The sequence below is a fragment of the Lagopus leucura genome, unplaced genomic scaffold (assembly GCF_019238085.1).
Source record: "Lagopus leucura isolate 7727_CA_CO unplaced genomic scaffold, USGS_WTPT01 Super-Scaffold_100001, whole genome shotgun sequence".
In the NCBI taxonomy this organism is placed as follows: domain Eukaryota; kingdom Metazoa; phylum Chordata; class Aves; order Galliformes; family Phasianidae; genus Lagopus; species Lagopus leucura.
The window spans coordinates 12,242,066-12,265,570 of record NW_024962262.1 but is presented as its reverse complement, the minus strand read 5'-3'; the positions used below and the strand labels follow the sequence as shown (position 1 = coordinate 12,265,570).

General features: G+C 42.9%; 1 protein-coding gene across 1 annotated transcript in view; it reads left to right on the top strand.

Annotated features, from left to right (window-relative positions):
• The first annotated feature begins 5,124 nt into the window (after positions 1-5,124).
• Positions 5,125-23,505, top strand: part of RB1 (RB transcriptional corepressor 1) — an 80,090-nt gene continuing 61,709 nt past the window's right edge. The window contains exons 1-7 of the mRNA XM_042867344.1: positions 5,125-5,222; positions 5,321-5,438; positions 14,943-15,055; positions 16,999-17,133; positions 19,097-19,135; positions 20,972-21,039; positions 22,287-22,397. Coding sequence (XP_042723278.1) covers positions 5,125-5,222; positions 5,321-5,438; positions 14,943-15,055; positions 16,999-17,133; positions 19,097-19,135; positions 20,972-21,039; positions 22,287-22,397 — 682 coding nt within the window. The remainder of the gene's footprint in view (positions 5,223-5,320; positions 5,439-14,942; positions 15,056-16,998; positions 17,134-19,096; positions 19,136-20,971; positions 21,040-22,286; positions 22,398-23,505) is intronic.

Genomic DNA, 23,505 nt, shown 5'->3' with positions numbered 1-23,505 from the left:
AGCTGTACTCCAAAGGCAGTACAGGATGCCCGATGTGTCCCAGGGACAGGATGTGCCTGGGGTTAGCAGCACTTTACCTGCATGTTGGCACATAGAGTCCAATATATGTGTACCTGTGTAACAAAACAGTGTGATGCAGCTGTGCATGCAGGGGTCTGTTTTGTACTAAGATAATGACATTTCCACAAGCAAGGAAAACCAGGATCAGTTAGTTTTTCTGATGTAGGTGCACTTGCTCTAAGGCTTCTTTGAATAAATTGCATCACTGAGGGATTTTACTTTTTAGTACCCTGATCCTCAATACTAGCACAGATCTGTAAAGTAGACACAACCCAGGTTGCAGTTTTCACTTAGAATGTGCAATACATAAAGTCCTTACACATCTAGAGATGGTTTTCTTATAAATAGATACATGCAATTATCTGAGTAAAAAGAGGGGAGAAGAAACAAGTCAAACTCAGGTCAAAATGCTTGATCAGTACAAAATCTCTGTAAATGAATCTGCAAGGGAGAGAACTGAAGGTATCTGTGCAAGATCTGGCTTGTGGGTTTGCATTTAGGTGTCACAGACACTCTCCACCCAGCCCTCGAAGGCACCAGTTCCTTTCAGATCTCTGAAGCAGTCATGGGCAGTGGGTGTGAGCATGTACACATCCAAGCTTGCCTAAGACATTCCACTGACAATTGGGTTGAACACTTAATTGTTATGGATTTCCTCCCTTTGACTCTTCACTGTAGTATCTGGGACTCTGGCACCACACGGAGAAGAGCACAGTCATGGATGTGTGTAAATGCAGAGTGAAAATATTTTTGTGAGTAATGTGTCTAGAGGGAGCTTTGAACTGTTAGAGAAGCCAACAGCTAACAAATACCTCTCCATTTAGAGATAATTGGGTTGAAGTTCGTTCTGGTCCCAATGGATTATATATCAGTGCAGAAATATTCATTTTTATCCTTCGTATTTTTAATCAAGTATTTGTTTAGGATACAATGATATCGGGGCCAGGTTAGGTGCAGTGTAAACAAGCATGTTCTGAGTCTCAGAAATGCGCACTCTTTCTCCCCTTACCCTTGCCAGCATTTCCTAAAGTAACAGTTTAACTTAAACATCACCATGTTACTGTAAAAGGAGGCATAAACTCCTGAACATCAGTAGCTACAAGCCAGACGTTTCCATAGATTGCAAACCAGTGTAACTGCAAGGCAGTGTTACCAGTGGGGCTTCTGCTGGCCCGGCTAGAGGTGACTCAAACCCTTGGTGTCCTTGAGGCACTCTTGACACAGGACTGTCATTTAAATTCGTGGATGCTCTGCATGGCTGCTCCAAAAAAGCATTGCTTCAGGCCTGCAGCATGCAGGGCTAGAGAGCAGCTCCAAAATATAGCATCATATCAGACATTATGAAAGAAAAATCAGCTCCATCCCAGCTGAAACCAGGACACCCACAGGGAGCTGGCAGGTACGTAATCACTGGTACTTGTACTGGGTCTCTGAATTTTACAGTCTATGACCTGTGTTCAAGCAAATAATCTGTCAATACTTGGCACTTGGACTGATGTCAAGAAGCTCAGTGGCTTCAGTAAATACATTTATTTCATGCATCAGCAGAAGAAATGGTTTCATTAGACTCATAACTCAGATATTAGAGGTCTGCCCTAAAGCAGACAATAAGCAGGAAGACTTCGTAGGCCGTGAGGTACAGTTAAGTCAGGTCACTCCATCACAAATATATCAGTTGTACAAAAACTACAAAAAGAAGCAAACTTCTACCTTATCTGAGCAGTCAGAGCCACCATAAAAAGGCTTGGCTTCATTTGTAATGAAAGCATGACTTTCCCTTTGGCAATTACTGTGAAACTATAGCAACACTTTTAAACGAAAAAAAATTCAAATAGCAAAATTATTTCAGGTTGTTCAGCAGCTGGGAGCAATGAGTCAGGCCTGCCTGAGTGGGGAACATTGCACAAACTGCTGCCTGTGTGTGACCTGCAATTTAAAAGCTGTTAGAACAAGATGTTTAGAACCAAGTTATTGTCCAATCCGATGAGAAAAAATAATTAATACTCCGTTCTTCTTACCTTTGTCATTTTACTCCAAAAGCAAAAGGCTACACTTAAAAGGGAAGGTTTTGAAATATAGGTATAAAATATTTAAATATCTAAGGAGGCAAAAAAAGAAAAGCAGCAATTTACATATAGCTTTACGTCTGCATCTCTCTTATTGAGTACATACACACCCATTAGATCTTCCTCCATTTTAGGTGTAGTCGCTGTATCTGAGGGGTGGATTAGAGGTTACCGTAGCTCTGTTAATCTGCTGCCTCTCTTCTCCCTCTGGTTCTCCATAAGCTGTAATGTGAAGTAATAAGGATATTTTTTAGTTATTTCTGAGCCTTGAGTTCGTTGTTTGATGAAAAACTGCATATGGTTTGACCTGAGCTCAGGCTTGGCACACTAAAGTTAGAAAAGTAGTATTTACACTGACACTGGTTGTCAACTGTTGAATAGGATACGATATTCCCTAAGCATTAATACACAGGGAGTTACGAGAGCAACACAAATTCTTTGTTTATCATTAGGGTGATCCAGGGCCTGGCTCTAAAAGCAGCTGAAGCAGCTGTGAGTGAACCGCCCAGGAGGGTGTGTTCCTTCTTGTTGACAGCTGGGAGGGTCGTGACCAAGTTTTCTGAGATGCTTTGCTCTCGGTTTGAGCTCCTCTGTGCTCTTAACACCAGTTGTGAGGAGAGGGCAATGCACTCATCAGTGGGTCAGGGGTCTTGATTACTTTTCCAAGCTGGTAGGTCTGCCACTGTGGGCTGTTGTATAACTACTGCTGTGCTTATGCTTTATTATAAATCCAGACATTAGACATCAATCTCCCAAAACTAATTGCTTTACAAATGAATGATAAATGTGTGTGTGTGTAACAAGAGTCCCTACACATAAAGATTCTTCTTTTACTTGCAAGTTGCCACCTCAAGAAGAAAAAAAGGGAAGGAAGTGTGCTAATCTGCAGAAGTGATCTGCCTCTGAAGTGCAGATATGTGATCTCACACAGAAGAGAATACTGCCCAAGACTTTGAAGAGAAATTTCAAGAAGAATGAATTTCAAGAATTTGAAGAAGAATCAACTCAAGTAACGAGCACACTTTGTGACTACATAGTTCTGACAGGCTGAGGGAGCTGGGCTTGTTCAGCCAGGAGAAGAGAAGGCTGTGAGGAAACCTCATTGCAGCCCTCTGGTATTTAAAAGAGGATTATAAACAAAAGGGGAATCAACTTTTATAAAAGGGTAGACAGTGATAGGACAAGAGGGAATGGTTTTAAAATAAAGGAAGGGAGATTTAGATTAAATATTGGGGGAAGCTCTTTACTGAGAGGGTGGTGAGGTGCTGCTAAGAGAGGCTGTGGATGCTCCATCCCTGGAGGTGTTGAAGACCAGGTTGGATGGGGCCCTGGGCAGCCTGATCTAGTACCAGATCTAGAGGTTGGTGGCCCTGCCTGTGGGGTTGGAACCTGATGATCCTTGGGGTCTCTTCCAAGCCATTCTATAATTCTATTCTATGAGCTGAAGCAGCCTCTCTTGACCATTGGTAGGTCATGCTGCAGCTCAGGCAGACAGGTATTTCACTCCTTCCCTTAGTACATCCTCAGCATTTACCTCATTTTGAGTGCTCAGTTCCATTTCAGAGTGGGCTCAGGTCCTCTCCAGTACCAGTAAGGGTTGGTGTTAGAGAAAACTGGTTTGCAGCAGGCTTGCATGGCCCAGAGACTGGGATTATGCTATGATACTATGCTCTTTAATATCTTCATAAATGATATTGACAGTGGGTTCAAGTGCGCACTCAGCAAGTTTGTGGATGATATCCAGCTGTGTGGTGTGCCTGATACACTGAGGGATGAGTTGTCATTCAGAGAGACCCAGGCAGGCTTGAGCAGTGAGCCCAGAAGAACCTCATGATGTTCAACAAAGCCAAGTATCTTGTATCTGGGTTGTGGCAACTCCCACTATCAATACAAACTGAGATGTGTGGGGATAGAGCACAGCAATGCCAAAATAACCTGGGGGTACTGGTGGATGGTAAACTGGATGTGAGCCAGCAATATGCCACACAGTCCAAAAAGCCAACTGTATTCTGAGGTGCCTCAAATGCAGTGTGGCCAGCAGGGTGATCCAGCCCCTCTGCTTTGCACTGTGAGACCTCACCTGGAGTACTGCATCCAGATGTGGAGTCCTCAGCACAGGAGAGACACGGACCTGCTGGAGTGCATCCAGAGGAGGGCCACAAAAGTGATCCAAGGGATGGAAAACCTCTCCTATGAAGACAGGCTGAGAGAGTTGGGGCTGTTCAGCATGGAGAAGAGAAGGTTGTGAGGTGACCTGAGAGCAGCCTTTCAGTGTCTAAAGGGGAGCAAAAGAAAGAAGGGCAGGGTCTGCTGTGACAGGACAGGGGGAAATGGCTTCAAACTGAAAGAGGGGACATTTACACTGGATATAAGGAAGAAGTTTTTTACAGTAAAGGTGGTGAGGCAGTGGCACAGGTTGCCCAGAGAGGTGGTGGATGCCCCATTCCTGCATACGCCCAAGGTCAGGCTGGACGGGGCTCTGAGCAGCTGATGGAGCTGTAGGTGTCCCTGCTCATTGCGGGTGAGCTGGACCGGATGGCCTTTAGGGGTCCCATGCAACTCAAACGATTCTGTGATTCTGATTTGAATTAAGCCTTTCACAGCAGCAGCTGCCCCGAGCGCAGCAGGGAGCCACAGAAGGAGAAAACCGCTCCAGCTGAGGCGCCGCCGTCATTCCGCCCGCCCACCACCTCACAGCGCCGCGAGCCACAGCCCTCGGCCGGTCGCCGTGCCGCCTAAAGCGGAGCCGCCTCCTATTGGTTAGCGCGGTAGAAGCGAGAGCCCTCATTGGTCAAAAGGCATCCGCGCCCTGCGCCCTCCTTCTGAGTTCGGCGCCTTGTAGCGGGGCGTGGTGGGGAGCGGCGGCCGGCCCGGAAGTGACGCAGGGTGCGGGCGTTGACGCGAGTTTCCCGCGGTTCGGGCGCCGGGGAAGGGAGGGGAGCGAAACGAAGCGGAGCCCCTCGGTGGCCGTTTGTACGGCGGGGGCCCGACGGTCGCCATGCCGCCCAAGCCCCTTCGCAGGGCGGGCGCCGCCCGGAGCCAGCGCACCAGCCCCGAGGGCGGCGCCGGCACCGCCTCACCGCCCGGCGGCACCCGGTAAGCGCAACGCAGCGGCCGCGCCGCGTCCTCCGGGATGTATCGCAAACCCGGCCGCGAAGCGCACGGTGCCAGCGTGTTCCGCAATGCTTTTGTAGGCTGGAAGTGGGAGAAGCGGAGTTCGTGGCTCTCTGTGATGCGCTGAAGGCGTCGGACAGCGTGAGAGAAAAGGCCTGGAGGACGTACGAGAGCTTGGCGGCCGCCGACGGGGCTCCGGTGAGTGTGGGGGGCTGCGGTCCGCTCGGAGCGTTGCCCGGCGGCACCGGGAACTTCTTGGGGTGACGGCGAAGTGGCACAGTGCTGCATCGGGCTGCACGGGCCGGCTGCGGGGTCTCCTTCTTTGGAGATGTTTGAGACCCGTCTGGCTGCCTTCCCGTGTGAGCCGCAGTAGGGAACCTGCTTTGGCACGGAGTTGGACTGGGGAGTCTCCTGACGTCCCTTTGATCTGTAAAAGCAGCAGGCTGTGGGCATCTTTATGCAGGTCACACTTTATCCGTGTGTCTGTGTGCAGGCACCCATCGCCTACTCTTGTGAGAGGCTGTGGAAGGGGTCTGCAAAAAATGGTGATGTTCTCGTTAAATGTTCCTCCTTACATGATGGTGATCTTAGAGCTGAGATCCCAGAATCGCAGAAACAACAAGGTTGGGAAAGACCTACAGGATCATCCAGTCCAACCATCCACCCATCGCCAATAATTCTCACTAAAAAATGTCCCTCAACACAAAATCCAGAAGTTCCTTGAAAACCTCCAGGGTCGGTGACTCCACCACCTCCCTGGGCAGCCCATTCAGTGCCTGACCACTCTTTCAGAGAAGTAGTGTTTCCTAACGTCCAGCCTAAATCTTCCCTGGCACAGCTTGAAGCCATTCTCTCTAGTTCTATCTCTAGTTACACGAGAGAAGAAGCCGACCCCCAGCTCACTACAACCTCCCTTCAGGCGGTTATAGAGAGCAATGAGGTCTCCCCTGAGCCTCCTCCAGGCTGAACATTCCCAGCTCCTTCAGCTGCTCCTCATAAGCCCTGCGCTCCAGACTCCTCACCAGCTTTGCTGCCCTTCTTTGAACCCGCTCCAGGGCCTCACTGTCTTTCTTGCAGTGAGGGGCCCAAAACTGAGCACGGTACTTGAGGTGTGGCCTCACTAGAGCTGAGTACAGGGGGAGATAATTCCATTCCAAGTTAATCACTGGGTGCACATAAATAGATTAAGGTGTTACGTGCCCTTCTGACCTTTTTTTTTCCCCTCACTGTATCACTGCTGGCTTGGAGAATAGCTGCAGCACAATCAAATAGTGATGCTGACCTGGGTGAGATTGAACATAGCCCACTGGGGAACTGTTCATAACTCAGAGTCTGGTGTGGGTTGGCATCCCTGTGCCTGGAGCTGATGTGCTGCTGATATAGCACCAATTGCAGTGTTCAAACCTCCCTCAGCTCTTGATGGGTTGTCAGTGCTGCAGTGGCAGTGTGGGGGAAGCCGTGTGCTGCTTGGTATCAGATGGGCACTGGCTGTAGGGTTCCCCAGGGAGTGTTTACTTGAAAGCAAAGTCAAGCTTCTGTGTATGAACTGAAAGAGGAAGCAGTCAGCCCTAATGAGTGAAAACTGAGACAGGTTTCGGTGTAGTTCTGTGAATTTCACTTGCGGGTGAAGATTTCATTTCACTGATCAGGACTTAAAAGTGGACAGGTAAGATACAGAGCACTGGAAATCCTCCCTTTCTACATCTTCATTTCTCTGTTCAGGATGGGGCAATGGCTAGGCCTTCATCATTAAGTGCACTGATACTTATTGCACTGTGATGCAATAAAGCCTATCCAAGAGCTTCTCAGTGTGTAGGAAAAGGCCTGTGCTATATTTTTGCCCAATCCTGGCCATTTTCATCAAACTTTCTGACAGACCAACAAGGTGTTGGGATGAGGAAGCTGCCAAGGGTGTGCTTCCAACAGCTGCTGGAATTGATGCTTGTAGTTGAGATTAACGCAGGCTTCATTTGAGTCTGAAATCCAGCAAATTAACTGCCTGGCTAATTGCTGCTTCTCTTCCCAAGTCAGGCTGTTACCATGTCTTTGCACCATGACTTTCTGCAATAGCTGGTGAGCACTCAGGATGAGGCTCTACTTAAATGTGTGCTGTTTTCTCCTCTGTGGTAGAGATAATGGGTGTGAAGAGCTATCCTCGTGGTTGCTCTGAGAGCACCTGCTGTGCACATTTTTGGGCAGTACCAACCTCTCAGTTCAGAACTCAGAAGAAGCTGCTTATTTAGCTTCTTTCTTTCTTGGGTGGCAAGGGAAATAGCAGGACACAGACTGAGAAAAATGCCTGCCTAAATGCTTGTTAGATTTGAGGCAGATTAAGTCATCAGATGGAGTGGAATTAGAGCTAGCACCCAATGATCCTGGCTCTCATCTTTGTACAGAGCATACAGACCTGAACCCTTTACCTGTTACGCTGGCCTTGTTTTTCATGTCTGATCTCAAAGTTGTGCCTGCCAAGCCTCTGAGGACATGGAGGGGCAACTTGGAGGTCTAATGAAGAAGCAGTGTGGCCCTGACGTGAGATGCTGTGTAACTGGATGGGCACTCCGTGTGTGTAAATATGTGCAAAAATAATGTTTGCACTCCAAGAGTGCAAATATGGGCTTGGGCTGATCTGAACACCTGATATATCCTTGATTGATGAATGATTATAAACTTAAAATAATTAGTATTGGTTGTCACTTCGAGTACATGGAGCTGTGTGCTAAGAGATTGTTATTACAAACAAAGCTTATTGTTAATATTTTGGCAAATGCATACAAAAGATAGCTAGAATGCAGTGACCTATAAGCCTGGGTGTGCTTGTCCAGTAAGATATGTGAAGGTGCCTGGCCAGGCAGGCATCAGCCAGTATGAAAAAGGCTGGTATCTGCTGCTCTCTGAAATGAATCCTCTGTGCCATCATCCTCCAATGCCACCAAAACTGACTTGCTGGTTTTTTCCTTTAAGGTGTTACACCTTTTCATGTTGTGCTTTTCTTTTTTTTTCCCCTTTTGAATCTGAGCTGCTAACGATCTTCTATCTGTAATTTTACCTTTCTCACCTTGACATGTCCACACTGCAGCTTTTCATACAGCTCTCAGCTTCTTTGTTTCCTCAGCAGTTTGAGTCAAGGTTATGCAGCTGCTGTGTATCACAGCTGAGTCTTGAATCCTTGAACAGCTGAACGCTGGTGAGAGGTGTGCAGCAGGAGAAAGTATTGCCCTCTCCCTCCTATAGCCTGTATTTCTGGAAAATGAGAACAGCTTGTAGCTTAAAATTCTAAACCTGTGGAGAGAAGCTGTTCAAAACTCTGTTAAATGTGGTGGTGTTTTTCTTCTTCAGTGGGGAACATTAAAGCTGTGACAACCTGAGTTTAACTGCACTGTTTTACAGCAAAACTGTAATTCAAAACCTCTGAGGCAGAATCCCAAACGTTGATTCCTGAGATGCAGCACTGCTGATGTATGGTGTGAAAGAAGATATGTGATACGTGACTAGAAATATGACTTTGCTTTAAATTCTTTCTATATCTGGTGGGCCCCAGTGCATGTTTCATGTAAACAGAGTAGTGTGTGTATAGAGAAGTTCTGTGCTAATGTCACTGAAAGGCTTGGAATCTTGTCTACCAAACTAAGTTACTTAAGTAAACAAAACAGTTGTTTTAGAGTTGTTTTTACAGTCTTCATTTCAAAAGTCTTACACCCTGACAGTTGTTGATTTGGGAAATTGGCTTCTTGAATGGGAACCTTTGTGCTCCAATTGTTTGTAACTGTTCCTAGATCTGTATTAAGAAGCAGTAGTGCCTCTGAGCCTCTAGGTGGAGTAAATAGGTATATTGGAGTTACTTATTGGTCTGTTTATTGGAGAGGACCTTGAAGCATGGAGTCTGCTGTGTTTCAGCCCATCTTGTTGCAGTACGTGGTGCCTGGGTAGAAGCTTTGCTTTGTTGTTTGCTGTTCCTCATAGTACTGCTTGCGAAACGTGGCCTATCCTGCTGCTGCCACCTCTTTGTACTCATGAATTCCTGAGTTGCTTTTATTGATTGTTTATCTAACTTTATTAAGAAAAAAAATCAAACCCTCTGAGGAAGGACCTATAATCACCATACTTAGTCTTCTATAGTTTAACCTTCCATGCCCATGAATCTCTTCCACAAGTACTGATCTAAACTGCTCTCATGTTTAAATTCAGGTCAGCAATAGTTATTTTGTAATCAACGAACGTAAGTATCACAGAATGGCCTGGGTTGAAAAGGACCACAATGCTCATCCAGTTTCAACCCCCTGCTATGTGCAGGGTCGCCAACCAGCAGACCAGGCTGCCCAGAGCCACATCCAGCCTGGCCTTGAATGCCTCCAGGGATGGGGCATCCACAGCCTCCTTGGGCAACCTGTTCCAGTGCGTCACCACCCTGTGAGTGAAAAACTTCCTCCTAATATCTAACCTAAACCTCCCCTGTCTCAGTTTAAAACCATCCCCCCTTGTTTTATTGCTATCCACTGTTGTAAACAGCCCTTTCCCCTCCTGTTTATATGCTCCCATCAAATATTGGAAGGGTGCAGTGAGGTTTCCCTGGAGCCTTCTCTTCTCCAAGCTAAACAACTCCAGTTCCCTCAACCTTTCTTTATGAATATGTTATTGTCTTCTCAGTTTCAGTAAGTCTAGCATCTGAAAGGAGTTTCTGTCACTTTTCTTGATTCTGATTGCTCATCTTGCATTCTGAAACTCTCTCCACCTGATGACTGCTATATGGATGCTGCAGCATACTCGACTCACTCAAGAGTTGAATTGTTCTCTTAACAGAGAGAACATTAAGGTGAACTGCAACCCAAACAGAAGAACGAAATAGTGAGTTTTAAAACATAACAAGTTTCCTCTAAATGTGCATAAGAGTTTGTCAGTGGGTCAAGTATCCCCAGCCCACAAAATGGGGAGCAGAAGAATTGTTTTCATTGATTCAATAACTTCCATGGGCTTCCGTTACTTGTAGCTAATATGTTTGATTTAATCTGTTAAGAACTAATAGTAATTGTCCATTTCAAATGTTTTTCTGTAGGAAGATTAAAACCATTGCTGCTGTAAATTGGAGGCTCTTTTCTTTACATAGAACTTTAAGGTCTAGGCAGTGGGTAATCGTAAACACACCTTTGAGTCTTCCTCTTCCCATTTAGTTCGTGTCTGTATTAAAATGTAGTGGCTGAGATTTTGGTAAGCTAATAAGTTAAATAGCTTCCTCTTCAAAAGTGAAATTCTGGTGTGACATCCTACTTTCCATTTAGTTGAAGTACCTGCCTGTGTCTGTGTGTTTCTCATGACCTTGTTTTACCCAGCACCTCTTCAAGTCTTTTTCCTGGATCACTCGGTCATGAAAAGTGTTGTTGGAGATGTTGATAATTCTGCCAAGCCTTATCGTATGAACTGGAACCGGGACTTCCTCTTACTGTCTCTTTTTATCTGGAGGGCCCCTTGAGGTAGAGAACTGAAGTTATTTTCATTAGTGCCATCAGTATTTTGCAGTAACATCTGGAAAGTGAAGTACGAAGGACCCCGGTGCACAGTAATTCAATTTGAGCATTTTAAGTCAATGACTGTTCCAGGTTGTTCTCACTAGATTTTAGGCAACTGGTGATCTGCTGAAAATAGATTAAGTAGTAGTAATAGTAACTCCAGAATGAGAACAGACCCGTATTGCCCGAAGTTACAGCATGATTTCCTCTGAAAAGCAAATAAGCTAAACTCGAAATAAGGGTTTAATTACAACTATTGAGTACTGAATAATGTTGGAGATACTGATTGATAGGTTTTCATTTATGATAGGCTGAAATAAAGTTACTGGAAGTCGCTTTATTGGGGTTGACTGGCTGCCAAGAACAACTGCTGAGTCACTGTCCTGCCCATTTTCTGTAGTCTGTACTAACAAAGAATTTAAATCAGACTGTGGTCAATTAAAAAACAAACAAACAAAAAACAGTAAGAAATGAGTTTCTGGCTGTGAATTTGTCTTGTATATGTTTCCATGCATTCAAGTCTATCTGGGGTGGGTTGTCTGGCTTTAACTGTAAACCAAGCATTTATTTGTGTCATAGGGTTGGTTCCTCTGAGGGTATGGTATCAACAAAGTGTTTGATCTGAGAGATGCTGCTGATTTTTGTTCTGCAGCTGGTTTTATCTAGTTTGTATAGGAAATTAATTGAAAAATATCTGCAAGCCAAGGAGGGGAGGAATATGAAAAGGAGAGCACTCTGCAGTCAGGTTTACTAGGAAGGACTCTTCTTACCTTGTTCCTCCTCTCCTACCTTCATGATATTTACATGTAGCCCAGTGTTCTTCTGTGTATTCCAGGTTTTCCTCACTGTGCTGATGTTAAGTGGATAACACACTCAGATGCTGCTCACACCTGTTCTTTGCTAGTAGCAAAAAATATATGTATAATGATTTGTTAGTTTATCATAGAATGGCCTGGGTTGAAAAGGACCACAGTGATCATCAAGTTTCAACCCCCCCCTGCTATGTGCAGGGTCACCAACCAGCAGACCAGGCTGCCCAGAGCCACATCCAGCCTGGCCTTGAATGCCTCCAGGGATGGGGCATCCACAGCCTCCTTGGGCAACCTGTTCCAGTGCATCACCACCCTCTGTGTGAAAAACTTCCTCCTAGTATCTAACCTAAACCTCCCCTGTCTCAGTTTAAAACCATCCCCCCTTGTCCTATTGCTATCCACTGTTGTAAACAGCCTTTTCCCCTCCTGTTTATATGTTCCCTTCAAGTATTGGAAGGCCACAATGAAGTCTCTCTGGAGCCTTCTGTTCTTCAATCTAAACAATCCCAGTTCCCTCAACCTTGCCTATCTTATGTTCCATGTAATTTTTGTGTTAGGCCAAAAATAATTCAGCATGTCTGATTGAGAATAAGATGCCCAAAGCAGTCTGTAATATCAGCAGTGGACATGGGAATAGTTCTGATAACTAGAGTTTGATTTGCTGTGATGGTGTGTATATGATTCAAACACTGCTTCTGGGGCTGCCATCTTCTTCATTGGTCGAAAGAATGAGTTGGTCTCATCAAACCAATACTGTCTGGATTAGTTTAAAACAACTTCTTACAAAACCACATCTTGCTTCTACCAAGTAAACAGTTGCTATAACATTGAAGCATTCATCATCCCTGTGTAGAGTTAAGCCTTCCAAATGAGCTAACCTTGTTTGGGTAGGCAACAAACTAGGAAAAATGGCACTATGGCTTTGCCCATCAAGACATGCTTTTATGTGATGATGTAGGCTGTGTTTGCACTTGCTGATAAGACATTGTGAACTGACTCCAGCAGCAGTATTGCTCTCAGAAAGAGAATAGTCATCTCTAGGAGTTAACTAGTTAACCTTAATGTTCAAGACTTTTTTTTTTTTTTTTTCCAGCTCATAAGAGATGTTAATGCAGAATATCCCAATCCTACAGATCATTTTTTTGTTCTTATGCTTTGGTATCTCATTGCACCTATTAGCAAAGGAGTGCTGGAGCTGTCTGATGCTGTGGGAATGTGTTTCTTAGCAAAGCTGTTCTCTGCAAAATCCCCTCAACAGCAGTGTTTTTCTCTTGTGCAGGTTGCTGGTGGTGTACAGTATACACAAAATATCTAAAAGAGGAGGGCTTCCAATAAAAATAATTACAATGACTATTTGATGTTGGATCCTTCTCAGTCTGTTAGGAGCTTGTTTCAAAATATGTACTGTACAAGTTTCCATGATTAATAGAAAAACTCTAATAGGAAAGTAACTTACACAGCTGTCACGTTGTTGAAGGTGGCTGGTTAATCAGCGATCAGGTCTAGACTATGTCAGGCACAGGTGAAGTTTGGGCTCCATGATGTCATAAGGATACAGAATTATTAAGAGCCTCCAAAGGAGGCCTGCAAAGATGCTGAAGGGTTTGAAGGGCAAGATATGTGAAGAGCAGCTGAGGTATCCTGGTGTGTTCAACCCAGAGCAGAGGAGCTGAGGGGCGGCGCGATGGTGGCTGCAGCTCCTCACAGGGAGCGGAGGGCAGCGCTGAGCTCTGCTCTGTGTGACAGCGACAGGGTGCGAGGGAACGGCAGCAGCGGCGTGGGACTGCATCAGGGGAGGGCAGCTGGGGGCTGGGGACAGGGTCTGCACCAGAGAGCAGTAGGGATGGCCACGAGCTGCTGGATTTCAAGGAGCATTTGGGTAATGCTCAGTGTTTGAGTGTTGGGTGGTGCTGTGTGGAGCCAGGGGTTGGACTTGATCTTTGCAGGCCCCCACCGACTTGGGGTATTCTCTCATTCTAAGACTATAACTCTTTATCTAACTTAACATACAAACAAATAAGGCTTTTCATGCTTTGCAGGAGGCCCCAGCCTCTCTTCACTGACTTACGAACACTGATCTCAAAAAAGCAGCAGAGCAGTTGTAAAAGACTTATTAGCAGCATCAGTGAAATTGTCCTTGTATCGTTTATGGGCATGGCAAGCTATTGGCTTCCAAAGAGGGCCAGATTCCTTATTTACAGGCTGAGCTGTGTGGACTCACTGGTAGTGGGACTGTTCAGGGTTTAGTCCTCTTTAGAAGAAAGCAGTGGGGCAACCATGCTAGTGCTTTGCCTGTAGTTTCCTCTGTCACCTCGTGGCCTCATGGCTGAGTAAGGGTAAGTTTTAAAAGTGGCCGAGAGGTCACAGGAGCTCGGTTATGGTTTGTTGGCAGAACCTGGGGTAGGTGCTACCTCCAGCGAAGATGTGGAGAGTGCAGAGCCTTTCTGGGGGTGGTTTTGGAAGATCACGTAAGATGGAGGAACCCAGATCTGGTACGACCTGATTGCTGCTGCCTTTTGAAAGCATCTTCTTGAACGAGCTCCTGTGAATTGTCGTAGTATTGTCTGGTAGACAGCTAGTCAAGGTGATTGGGGAAGGAAAAAAGATAGGGCAGGGAGAGAGCTAAAATTGAGCAGTGTCAAAGAGCATGAGTTTGGTATTTCGGCTCCCTCTGGGCTCCACTTAACCTTGATGGTCTTTGCTACTGCCACGGTTTACTGCATGCATTTGTGGTTCAGCTGTGCTATTTAGATCTAGTTGTAGGATAAAGCTCATGAGTATTTATTTCTCAGTCCTCCTAATGACTTTTTTTTTCTTTTTCTTATGATTGCCTTCTTTCTAGGAAGGAACAAATCCATCTTTCCTCGTTCCTTAATCTCCTGTGTCTTGTTATGGTCAAAATTAGTTTGTGTCTGTAATAGTGTAGAAGCAACTGAATGGTAAGATCTGTGCAGGGAGAGAGATGTTGGCTTCCCTGAAGTAATCCTGAATAGGAAACAGTTACCATTTTCAATTTTTTAATTTTCTTGTAATTTTTATGTATGCATTTTGCTTTCAAAAAAAGAGTTGGGGTGGGTGCAGGAAAGTATGCAAAGCAGAAACCATTTCAGTGAAACTAAAGCTGCTATTTTGCAGCCTTACTGAATTGTACAGGTAAAATTCATTACTCCCCGGGAAGATTTGAAACACTTGATCTGTCATCTGCAATGTACAACTTGTACCAGTTTCAGTTACCCAGTAATTGGTTATCATGGATGAATGTCTGCTTGAAGGTCTCTTGATTTGTCATTTCTAATCTACTGTGAACAAATTAACGTTCTCTATATACCACCCACTTGTATGACATAATAAAAATAATAAAACTCATTTTCTCTTTTTTCTGAAAGGCTTATAACAAAAAGAAGAAGGAGACATGGGGAGTCTGTATCTTTATTGTAGCAATTGATCTGGATGAAATGACATTCACTTTTACAGAGCTGCTGAAAAGTTTAAGCACAAGGTGAGTCTTTCTGTGTGAATTTGTATTTCCATCTGTGTGAATTTTTGTGTGTATCAGGCTCATTGATTTTAAAATGAAGGTTACTTATGGGGATTACTGAGTATTTCATTGAACTAGGAGTCTTGCTGTCATGTTTTAATTGAGGGAACAACAGTGTTTGCTTCAAATGAGATTGGTTTATGATTGTTTCATAACTTTAATTCTTGTTCTTGTTAAATCTAACGTTTTCAGCAACTTGATATAAATTACTTAACATTTGATATAGGAAAAGAAAGATTTTCTATAAGAACTCTTTACAAACACTTAGCTCATGGAAAAAAGGGTTCAAATTGTTTGCTAATATGCTGCTCATTTTCAAAAACTTGAATGCCAGTTTAAATATTGTACTTTTCTAGGAAATTGCTGCTATTATATTTTTATATTTACCGTGCTCATGAGAAATGAGGCTTAAAGTACTTTTTAATTTTTTTAATGTAAATTTGGATGGTAACAGTGATAGGTGTGCCCTTACGTCAGGTATATTAAAGGAACAGGATTCTGGTGCTGTCAGCCTAAATACCATGCCATGCATGTGGGACACATCCATGAGCAGAGCCTTTTCAGGCATGACTGTGTCCTGGCATTTGTTAGCAGCTTAGTACATTTCTGTGGTCTTAATGTGCCTGGAGCCATTCCATAAGTATGTGGGAGATGGGCAACTTGTACCAATTATAATTGTGTTCCTTGCCTTCGTGATAGCCAAGGGATCAACTTGCAAGAGATTTTCTTTTCTTCCTGATGGGGGGAAGCCTTCACATCTACAAACCATGTTGTACAAATGGAAGAGCTACTGCAGGGGCTGGATATCTTGCAACAAGGGGTTAAAATTTCCATTTCCTTCACACACAGTACTGAGGATGTCAGTGAGGAAGGACTCGGAGCACATCACAACAGTAATTTCAGGCTTGGAACAGAATATTCACTGGTTGCCATCATCAGTTGGGGATAGGCTTCCCCACGCCTCTTTTACCTCATGTAGTGTCCCATCACAGTGGTCAAGTCTTGTGTTTTGACTTAATCTCTTCAGTCTTGACTGACTTACAACTGCTTCTGCTTCCATGAAATGTAATTGCATTTGTGCAGTGATGTTCAGCATGTTCCACTCGAGCACAGGATGCACTCACCCAACCAATGTGTTCTGCAGTCTGAAGGAGGCTTCTTCCCTTGGGGCTTCAAAAAATAAGCTGTTACTCTGATGACTTTGATTTTAGCAATACTCAATTGCTTGCTGGCCCTGGGCTTTTCAGCACTTATAAGGGCAATCTGGCAGAGATTTATGGCGGTCATCTCGCCCTGTGGAGCCACTTAAATAGATGTGAATGTTTGCTGTATTCTGTGGTAAAAGAATTTCTAAACGAACTCCTTTTCTTTATGAAAACAAAGAAACTAAACCCCACTCATAATACAGTATTTTTATACAGGATCAAAACATTTGATAGCTCCCTCCATCTTAATTTTTATCTATCTGCTCATTTTAATTATGAGTAGAAAGCTTTCTTGATGGCCATAGTATTACATGTTTACTGGGAAAGTGAACTGTGCAGTAATATTTCCAACAAGCAGCAGCATCCTTACCCCCACCCCCCAAATACTCATTGTAAGACATGAAATTCCATATAATTCAATGCATTTATTGCTATTTTAATTCCTGAGTCTGTCTTTAGTACGGATGGAGCTATGGCTCGTGTTCTTAGGCTAGTAAAAACATTCTAAATGTAGAACTCTTAGTCAGAATAGGAGTCAAGGTGTCACTGTTGGGTATTTCAGGTTTTCAATCACTGCTAGTGTTAGTAAAATACAGTGAAATCTGGTGAAGTGATGTTCTATGGTGATTTTTTTTCGGTGGAGCTATATCAGAATAGTCATTTTCAGAGTGATGTTAATCTACCATCTTTGTTTTTCAGTGTGTGCACATTTTTTCAGTTTCTCAAAGAGGTGGATGTTAACATGGATACTGTAAGCACTAAAGTTGATAGCACTGTATCAAGGCTGAAAAAGAAATATGATGTCTTACTTGCACTGTATCACAAGTTTGAAAGGTAGTGTACATTTCTTCATTTCAAAATGATGAATTCTTGGTGTATCAGTGCTTAGAGTTTTGTATTTTTCAAATTGTGTGTGAGAAGTGCCCATTTCAATTGCTTGCATTTACAGATCAGCTAAATGGAACTGTTTACATGTGCTGAATAAACACATCTTATATTCTGTTCCCTAACTGTTCCAATGCTCTGTGGAACATTCCCATTGTTGTAGTATAAACAGAAGTAAGAACAGCATGATGAATGTTTGCTTTTTACAAGTATAAGGAGGATTGTTTTATGATCTAATATTTCTTATTTAATAGACTTTCCATTTTTGCCACACCCTACCCTCCAATTCCTTAGAATTCTTTCTAAAGAGCTTTGGAAAGGAGGAAAAAAAAAAAAAGGTGGGTGAGAATAAATAAGATTTTCTGTCTCCCAGATCTGGAGCTGAAGACAGTTTATTCCAGTCTATGGGCGCTGCAGATACAACTCTGTAATCAAGTCAAACCTTCCTAAGTGATTTGGTTGACCGTACAGGCAAAATTGAGGGATGATTTTTTTTCTTTTAAATGGGGGTAAATTGAGTTTGCTTATGTCAACCTGCAAAGAGTTTTGTGTGTATCATTTAAAAATCAGGAGATTCTCAGGTGGAACTTCTTTTGGGATCCTGTTGCTCCAAGTTGATGAGTAGCTGCTCTGTGCTTTGATCTGAAGTCAGAGATGATAAGAAGTCTATCTTTGTTCCTCTGACAGGCTACTGCCTGGTAGAATAGGATGCATGTTGGCAAGATCTGGTATGCTCTGAAGCAGTTTGTCTTGTCCATGAAATTCTATACTGTGCATACCAGTAAAAAACTGTTTAATATTAAACATTGATGAAGCATCAATAAAAAAAATACTTGCATTGTGGGTTCCATTACTTCAAAAATAGTGTAGTATTTTTCACTTGCAAGAATTTGAGCTAAAAGTCATAGTTTTCTCGTCTTGATCATGAAGAGGCTCTCAAACATACCCTAAATGAGAGGGTCACTAGAATGTAGAAACAATTCACAGATGTGATTTAAATTATGCTTTTCCAAGGCTATTAGTATTAACTTGGTAATATCACAGTATTTTTGTAGAGTTCATAGTTGACTTAAAGCTGTTCAGTTCCATGCAAGTTGTAAATATTTAGTTTTTACCCATTGCAAGTCTTTCCTAAGGTATAAAAGCATCACTGCTTATTAACATGGGCATGTCTTGTTTTTCTGTCCCTCCTCTCACTCTTGAAACAGTGAATAAACAAATGAGAACTAGTTTATTTTTTCAAAACTTCTTTTTGTCCAGTGCATCACTGAGGGAAGGCATCGAGAGGCAAACTATGCAGGCATGTTAAAATATAGTCAAACTTACACATACAGAGTTTGAACCTAGCATTAAAAAGCTTTGTGTTTAAAAATGCCTTTTTTTTCCTGTTGCTTTTACACTGCTGCAGTTGAATTGCAGTTAAGGGTATTTTAACGAGAAGGATTTGAAATTCGTGTTCTGTTCATATTTTGTTTGATGGGAAGAAACATCAACTGTCCCAAGGCTTGCAGTGGCACTGGTAAAAGTTAAGGTTTTAAAATGCCTTTGCCTTTATACAGAGCTGTGTGCACAGCTGTGGCACATGCTTTACTGAGTTTTACAAGCTGAGTAACAATGTACACACATCCATTCTTTCTGGAATAAAATAGTAACAAACGTTATTACACCAAATTAAAATTGTTCTGCTGTTCAAGCTTGGACTTAAGCTCTTTTGCAATAATGTTATTACTTCAGCTCTGGAAGAGCTTTGGTTGGGCCTGTTAATGTTTTCTCTAAGAGTCACAATTAAAAAAATATATATATAAAATTCTCTAATGTTTTTGGTATTTTCTTACTGCATTGAAGTAAAAGATATTATATAGTTTCCTTTCATAGAGGTGCTTAAAAATAATGCAAAATTTTTATTTTCTAGGACTTGTGGCCTTATTTATCTGGAACAACCCAGTAGTGAGTAAGTTTGACTTTCCAAATTGTATTTGTCAAGATAAGATATCAGTATTTTGTCTTCTAACTCATTAAAATTGATGTAAAATTATAGTATGCGGTGTTTAATTTAGATTTAGTGAGGGCTCTGAATTTCAGTGAGATAGAACCATAGAATGGTTCAGGTTGGAAAAGACCTTAAAGATCATCAAGTCCAACCACAACCTGACCATTCTACCCTAATTCTAACAACCCTCTGCTAAATCATGTCCCTGAGCACCACATCCAAATGGTTTTTAAAAACATCCAGGGATGGTGACTCAACCATCTCCCTGGGCAGCCTATTCCAGTGCTTAACAGCCCTTTCTGTGGAGAATTTTTTCCTGACATCCTAAACCTCCCCTGGTACAACTTAAGGCCATTATGCTTCGTCCTGTCATCAGTGGGAAGAGACCAACCCCACTCCCACTGCAATCACCTTTCAGATATTGGAAGAGATCACAGAATCACAGAATCACCCGGGTTGGAAGGGACCCCAAGGATCATGTAGTTCCAACCCCCCTGCCTAGCAGGGCCACCAAACATACACATTCAGATCAGGTTGCCCAGGACCCCGTCCAACCTGGCCTTAAACACGTCCAAGGATGGGGCATCCACAACCTCCCTGGGCAGCCAGTTCCAGGGCCTAACCACTCTCCTAGTAAAGAACTTCCCCCTAACATCCAACCTAAATCTTCCCTCCTTCAACTTGGATCCATTTCCCCTAGTCCTGCTATTGTCAGCCCTTTTGAAGAGTTTACTCCCCTCCTGGGTGTAGGTTCCCTTCAGGTATTGATAGGCTGCAATGAGGTCACCCCGCAGCCTTCTCTTCTCCAGGCTGAACAAGCCCAACTCCCTCAGCCTGTCCTCATAGGGGAGGTGCTCCAGCCCCCTGATCATCTTCGTCGCCCTCCTCTGGACCCTTTCCAAAATCTCAATGTCTTTCTTGTACTGAGGGCTCCACACCTGGACACAGTATTCCAGATGGGGCCTCACAAGAGCCGAGTAGAGAGGGACAATCACCTCCCTGTCCCTGCTGGCCACCCCTCTCCTGATGGAGCCCAGGATCCCATTTGCCTTTCGAGCTGCCAGAGCACACTGCTGGCTCATGTTCAGTCTCTCGTCCATCAGGACCCCCAGGTCCTTCTCTGCCGAGCTGCTCTCAAGGACCACTCCTCCCAGCCTGTACAGGTGCCTGGGGTTCTTCCGGCCCAAATGTCTCTCCTCAGCCTCCTTTTCCTGAAGAGCCCCAGTTCCTTCAGTCTCTCCTTGTAGGCCATATTCTCCAAGCCCTTCCCCAGCCTTGTTGCCCTTCTTTGGACCTGCTCCGGCACCTCAGTGTCCTTTCTGTACTGAGATGATGAAAGCTGCAGAAGTGATGTGTATGTATTTGATCACTTCCTGCATGAAGGATCGCCACCCAGTGGTGGGTGTCTCAGCGTGGTGGAAACAAGCATTTGGAGAGTGAGCTGCTTAATCATAGCAACAAATGCATGGATGAACAGATGCCTTAGCAACTCCCTAATGAGACTGAATTCATTCTGTGGCTTGAGAATAGGGCGTTAGTCAAGGGCACAAGAGGAAAACTGCTGCTAACACTGCAGATGTTGTCTGATACTTGAATGGCTTTACAAAGGACTTAATATTTTCTTATATGTGTAGTCTTAATTATGTAGGGAATGGAATGAAATAAGTAATAAGTGTAACTATATGGGGAACATCACATACTGTTGAAATTGCTCCACAGACTGAAGCATGTTTGTAGAAAATTATAGCTTTGTTTTACAGAGCTCTTAATGTGGAATCTTTATGTGCCAACTTACAGGATTTCTGCTGAACTCAGTTCTGTATTAGTCCTAAAAAATTACTGGATTACTTTTTTGCTGGCAAAAGGTGAGTTTTGATTAAAAACCATGTATTTAAATGAATATTGTTGAACTGAGTTTGTTTTGCATGTACTGTGTGGGAAATAGCATCATTTGTACAAATACCCATTGTATAGATCCAGCATTTTCTGACTGCATGGCTTTTCTAATTAGTCAGTCATATTTCTTTCTATGCAGATTAGCTATTCTTTTAGCTGGTAATGCTGCCATTGTATAAATATCTTCTATAAATATTTCAATGAGTATTTTACTTGGAACACTGCTGTTCTGCACTTGAGATATGCTCTATAGTTTGCCTGTATTAGTATATGGCTGACTACCTGAAAAGACTGGCAGATCTTTTTAGACTAAGTCTCAGAAATTAAGTTCTTCAAACACTGTGATTCTTCCATGAAGAGGCTGAAGTCTCAGTGAAAGCTGAGTGATGAAATTTGGCTTTGGTAATACAGGAAGTCCTTTCTTGTACTGCACCTGTGATAATGAGTGCATCATGTCTTAACTGCTTCCTGCTCCAGGTCCGTTTTTCTCAGCTGATCCTAAGCCAATTTCAATAGCAGAGAGAGTGGATCTTTTTAACTTCTCCAAGCATAGGCATAATCCAGAAGCCATGAAGTTTTTCTACCCTGACATTTCACTGAGAATCATAAGACAGACTGAAGTGGACCAGCAAGTATAATTTAAGTCCCTGGAGAGCCTGGGTGGTGCTTGTTAATTCACACTAGAACACAAGTAGCGGTCTGTAGCTGTTCTGAATTGCTCTTGGCTTTTGAAACTTTTTATGGAAATGTAAGAAGTCTTGAAATGGCTCTGTAGATCTTCTCTGGCACACTGGGAACAGCTGCAATAATGGAGTTCTTAAAGTATTCTTCATGCTAATGTCTTTATAATTTACAAACAACTCCCTACACAATGGAAGGACTGAAAGTACAGTCAGCGTGTTTTGAATTTCTCTTTACTGTATATTAGGAGCTTATTTATGTGAAAGCTGCTAAATATTCAAAAAAGCAAAGCTTTAAGGTAATAAAAAGTGAGGATAGCGTAGATAGAGGTCTACACAGCTACTCCACTGTATAAAATGAAAAATGAATCAGGAAGGACTACTGAGAGCTTTAAAGAATGTTGACATCTTGCAGGATGTTTTCATTACTAATCTTAGCGTGTTTTATTAAATAAACTTGTAAATCTTAATTTTTTCAGATAATGGTTTAAAAGTTGAGTATCTCACATCATCTTCAACTTCTTAAACGTTTGCAGGTAAAGTGTTGCAAATGGAAGATGACCTAGTGATTTCTTTCCAGTTGTTGCTGTGCGTCTTAGATTATTTTATCAAACTGTCACCTCCTGCTATGCTCAAGGAACCATACAGTAAGGTTTTGAGTTTTTTCTTTATTACATCAAAGTAGAAAATAAATGGGTTGAATTTCCATTGGAGTCTTGCTAACATTCGCAGTTGATATAAAACTGCCAAAACATATTAAAATTGATTCTTTTTTAATATTCTAATTCAATTTAGATGATAATGCATTTGAATTAAGTTATTTTAAGGTGGCAGTGTAATAATATTTCAGTTCTGCTGTCTGTTTGCTATGTCCCTGTATGGGAACTGCTGAGTCACGGCCTGAACCTCTGATTGATCACCTGAGGCGAGCCATGAGTCAGCCAGAGGAGCACAGCTGAAGGCAATTCACCTGTGCTGCCGGACGGGGTGGAGCCAGGCTGCATCCCTCCTAGACCTATTTAAGAGCTGGCTACCAGAGGGGAAGGATCTCTTCTGGAGATCCCCTCTTCTGGTATCTTCTGGTGAGCTCAACCCAAGGGTAAGCTCTTCCACATATTCTCTTTTTGTGATCGTTGTCTATTTTGCCTAACTCTCTTTATTATATTGTGATTATAACATCTTGATATCTATTGATTATACAGTCCCCTTTCCATTGAGTTGTTCAGAAGTTTGTGAGTAGTCTTGGCTTAGTAAAATAATTTATGTTCTGGGTGGACTATGAGGATTGAGTGCTATTAGAAAGCTTGCTTTGAATTACGTAAAGAGAAAATGCTGCTATGGTTCTTATTTCAGTGATTCATAGCAATATGATGACAGCCGAAGCGTGCAAGGTACTGGACTATACAGATGCTAAAAAAGAAATGCATGATGGATTAGAAAAAATTACTGCAGTTGTAGCTCAAAATGGTAGAGCAAAAAGTAGATAATTTTTTTTACTGCGTTCACTTTCTATTAGAACCTGTTTCTTCCTCATTTTATGAAAAAGTGTAATGGATCTTAGCTGTAGAACTCCTGTTCAACAAAAACTATTGTACATCCAACGTTTGTACATGAAGCATGGGAAATACCAATCAAAAGTCAGAGAAAGCAAGCATTTACTTTTCACTTGGAGCAACAGAAATCCTTTTTTTTTTTTGTTGTTGTTGTTGTTGAATAACTTCTACAAGCTGTGGATTTGATATTCTAAAATATTTG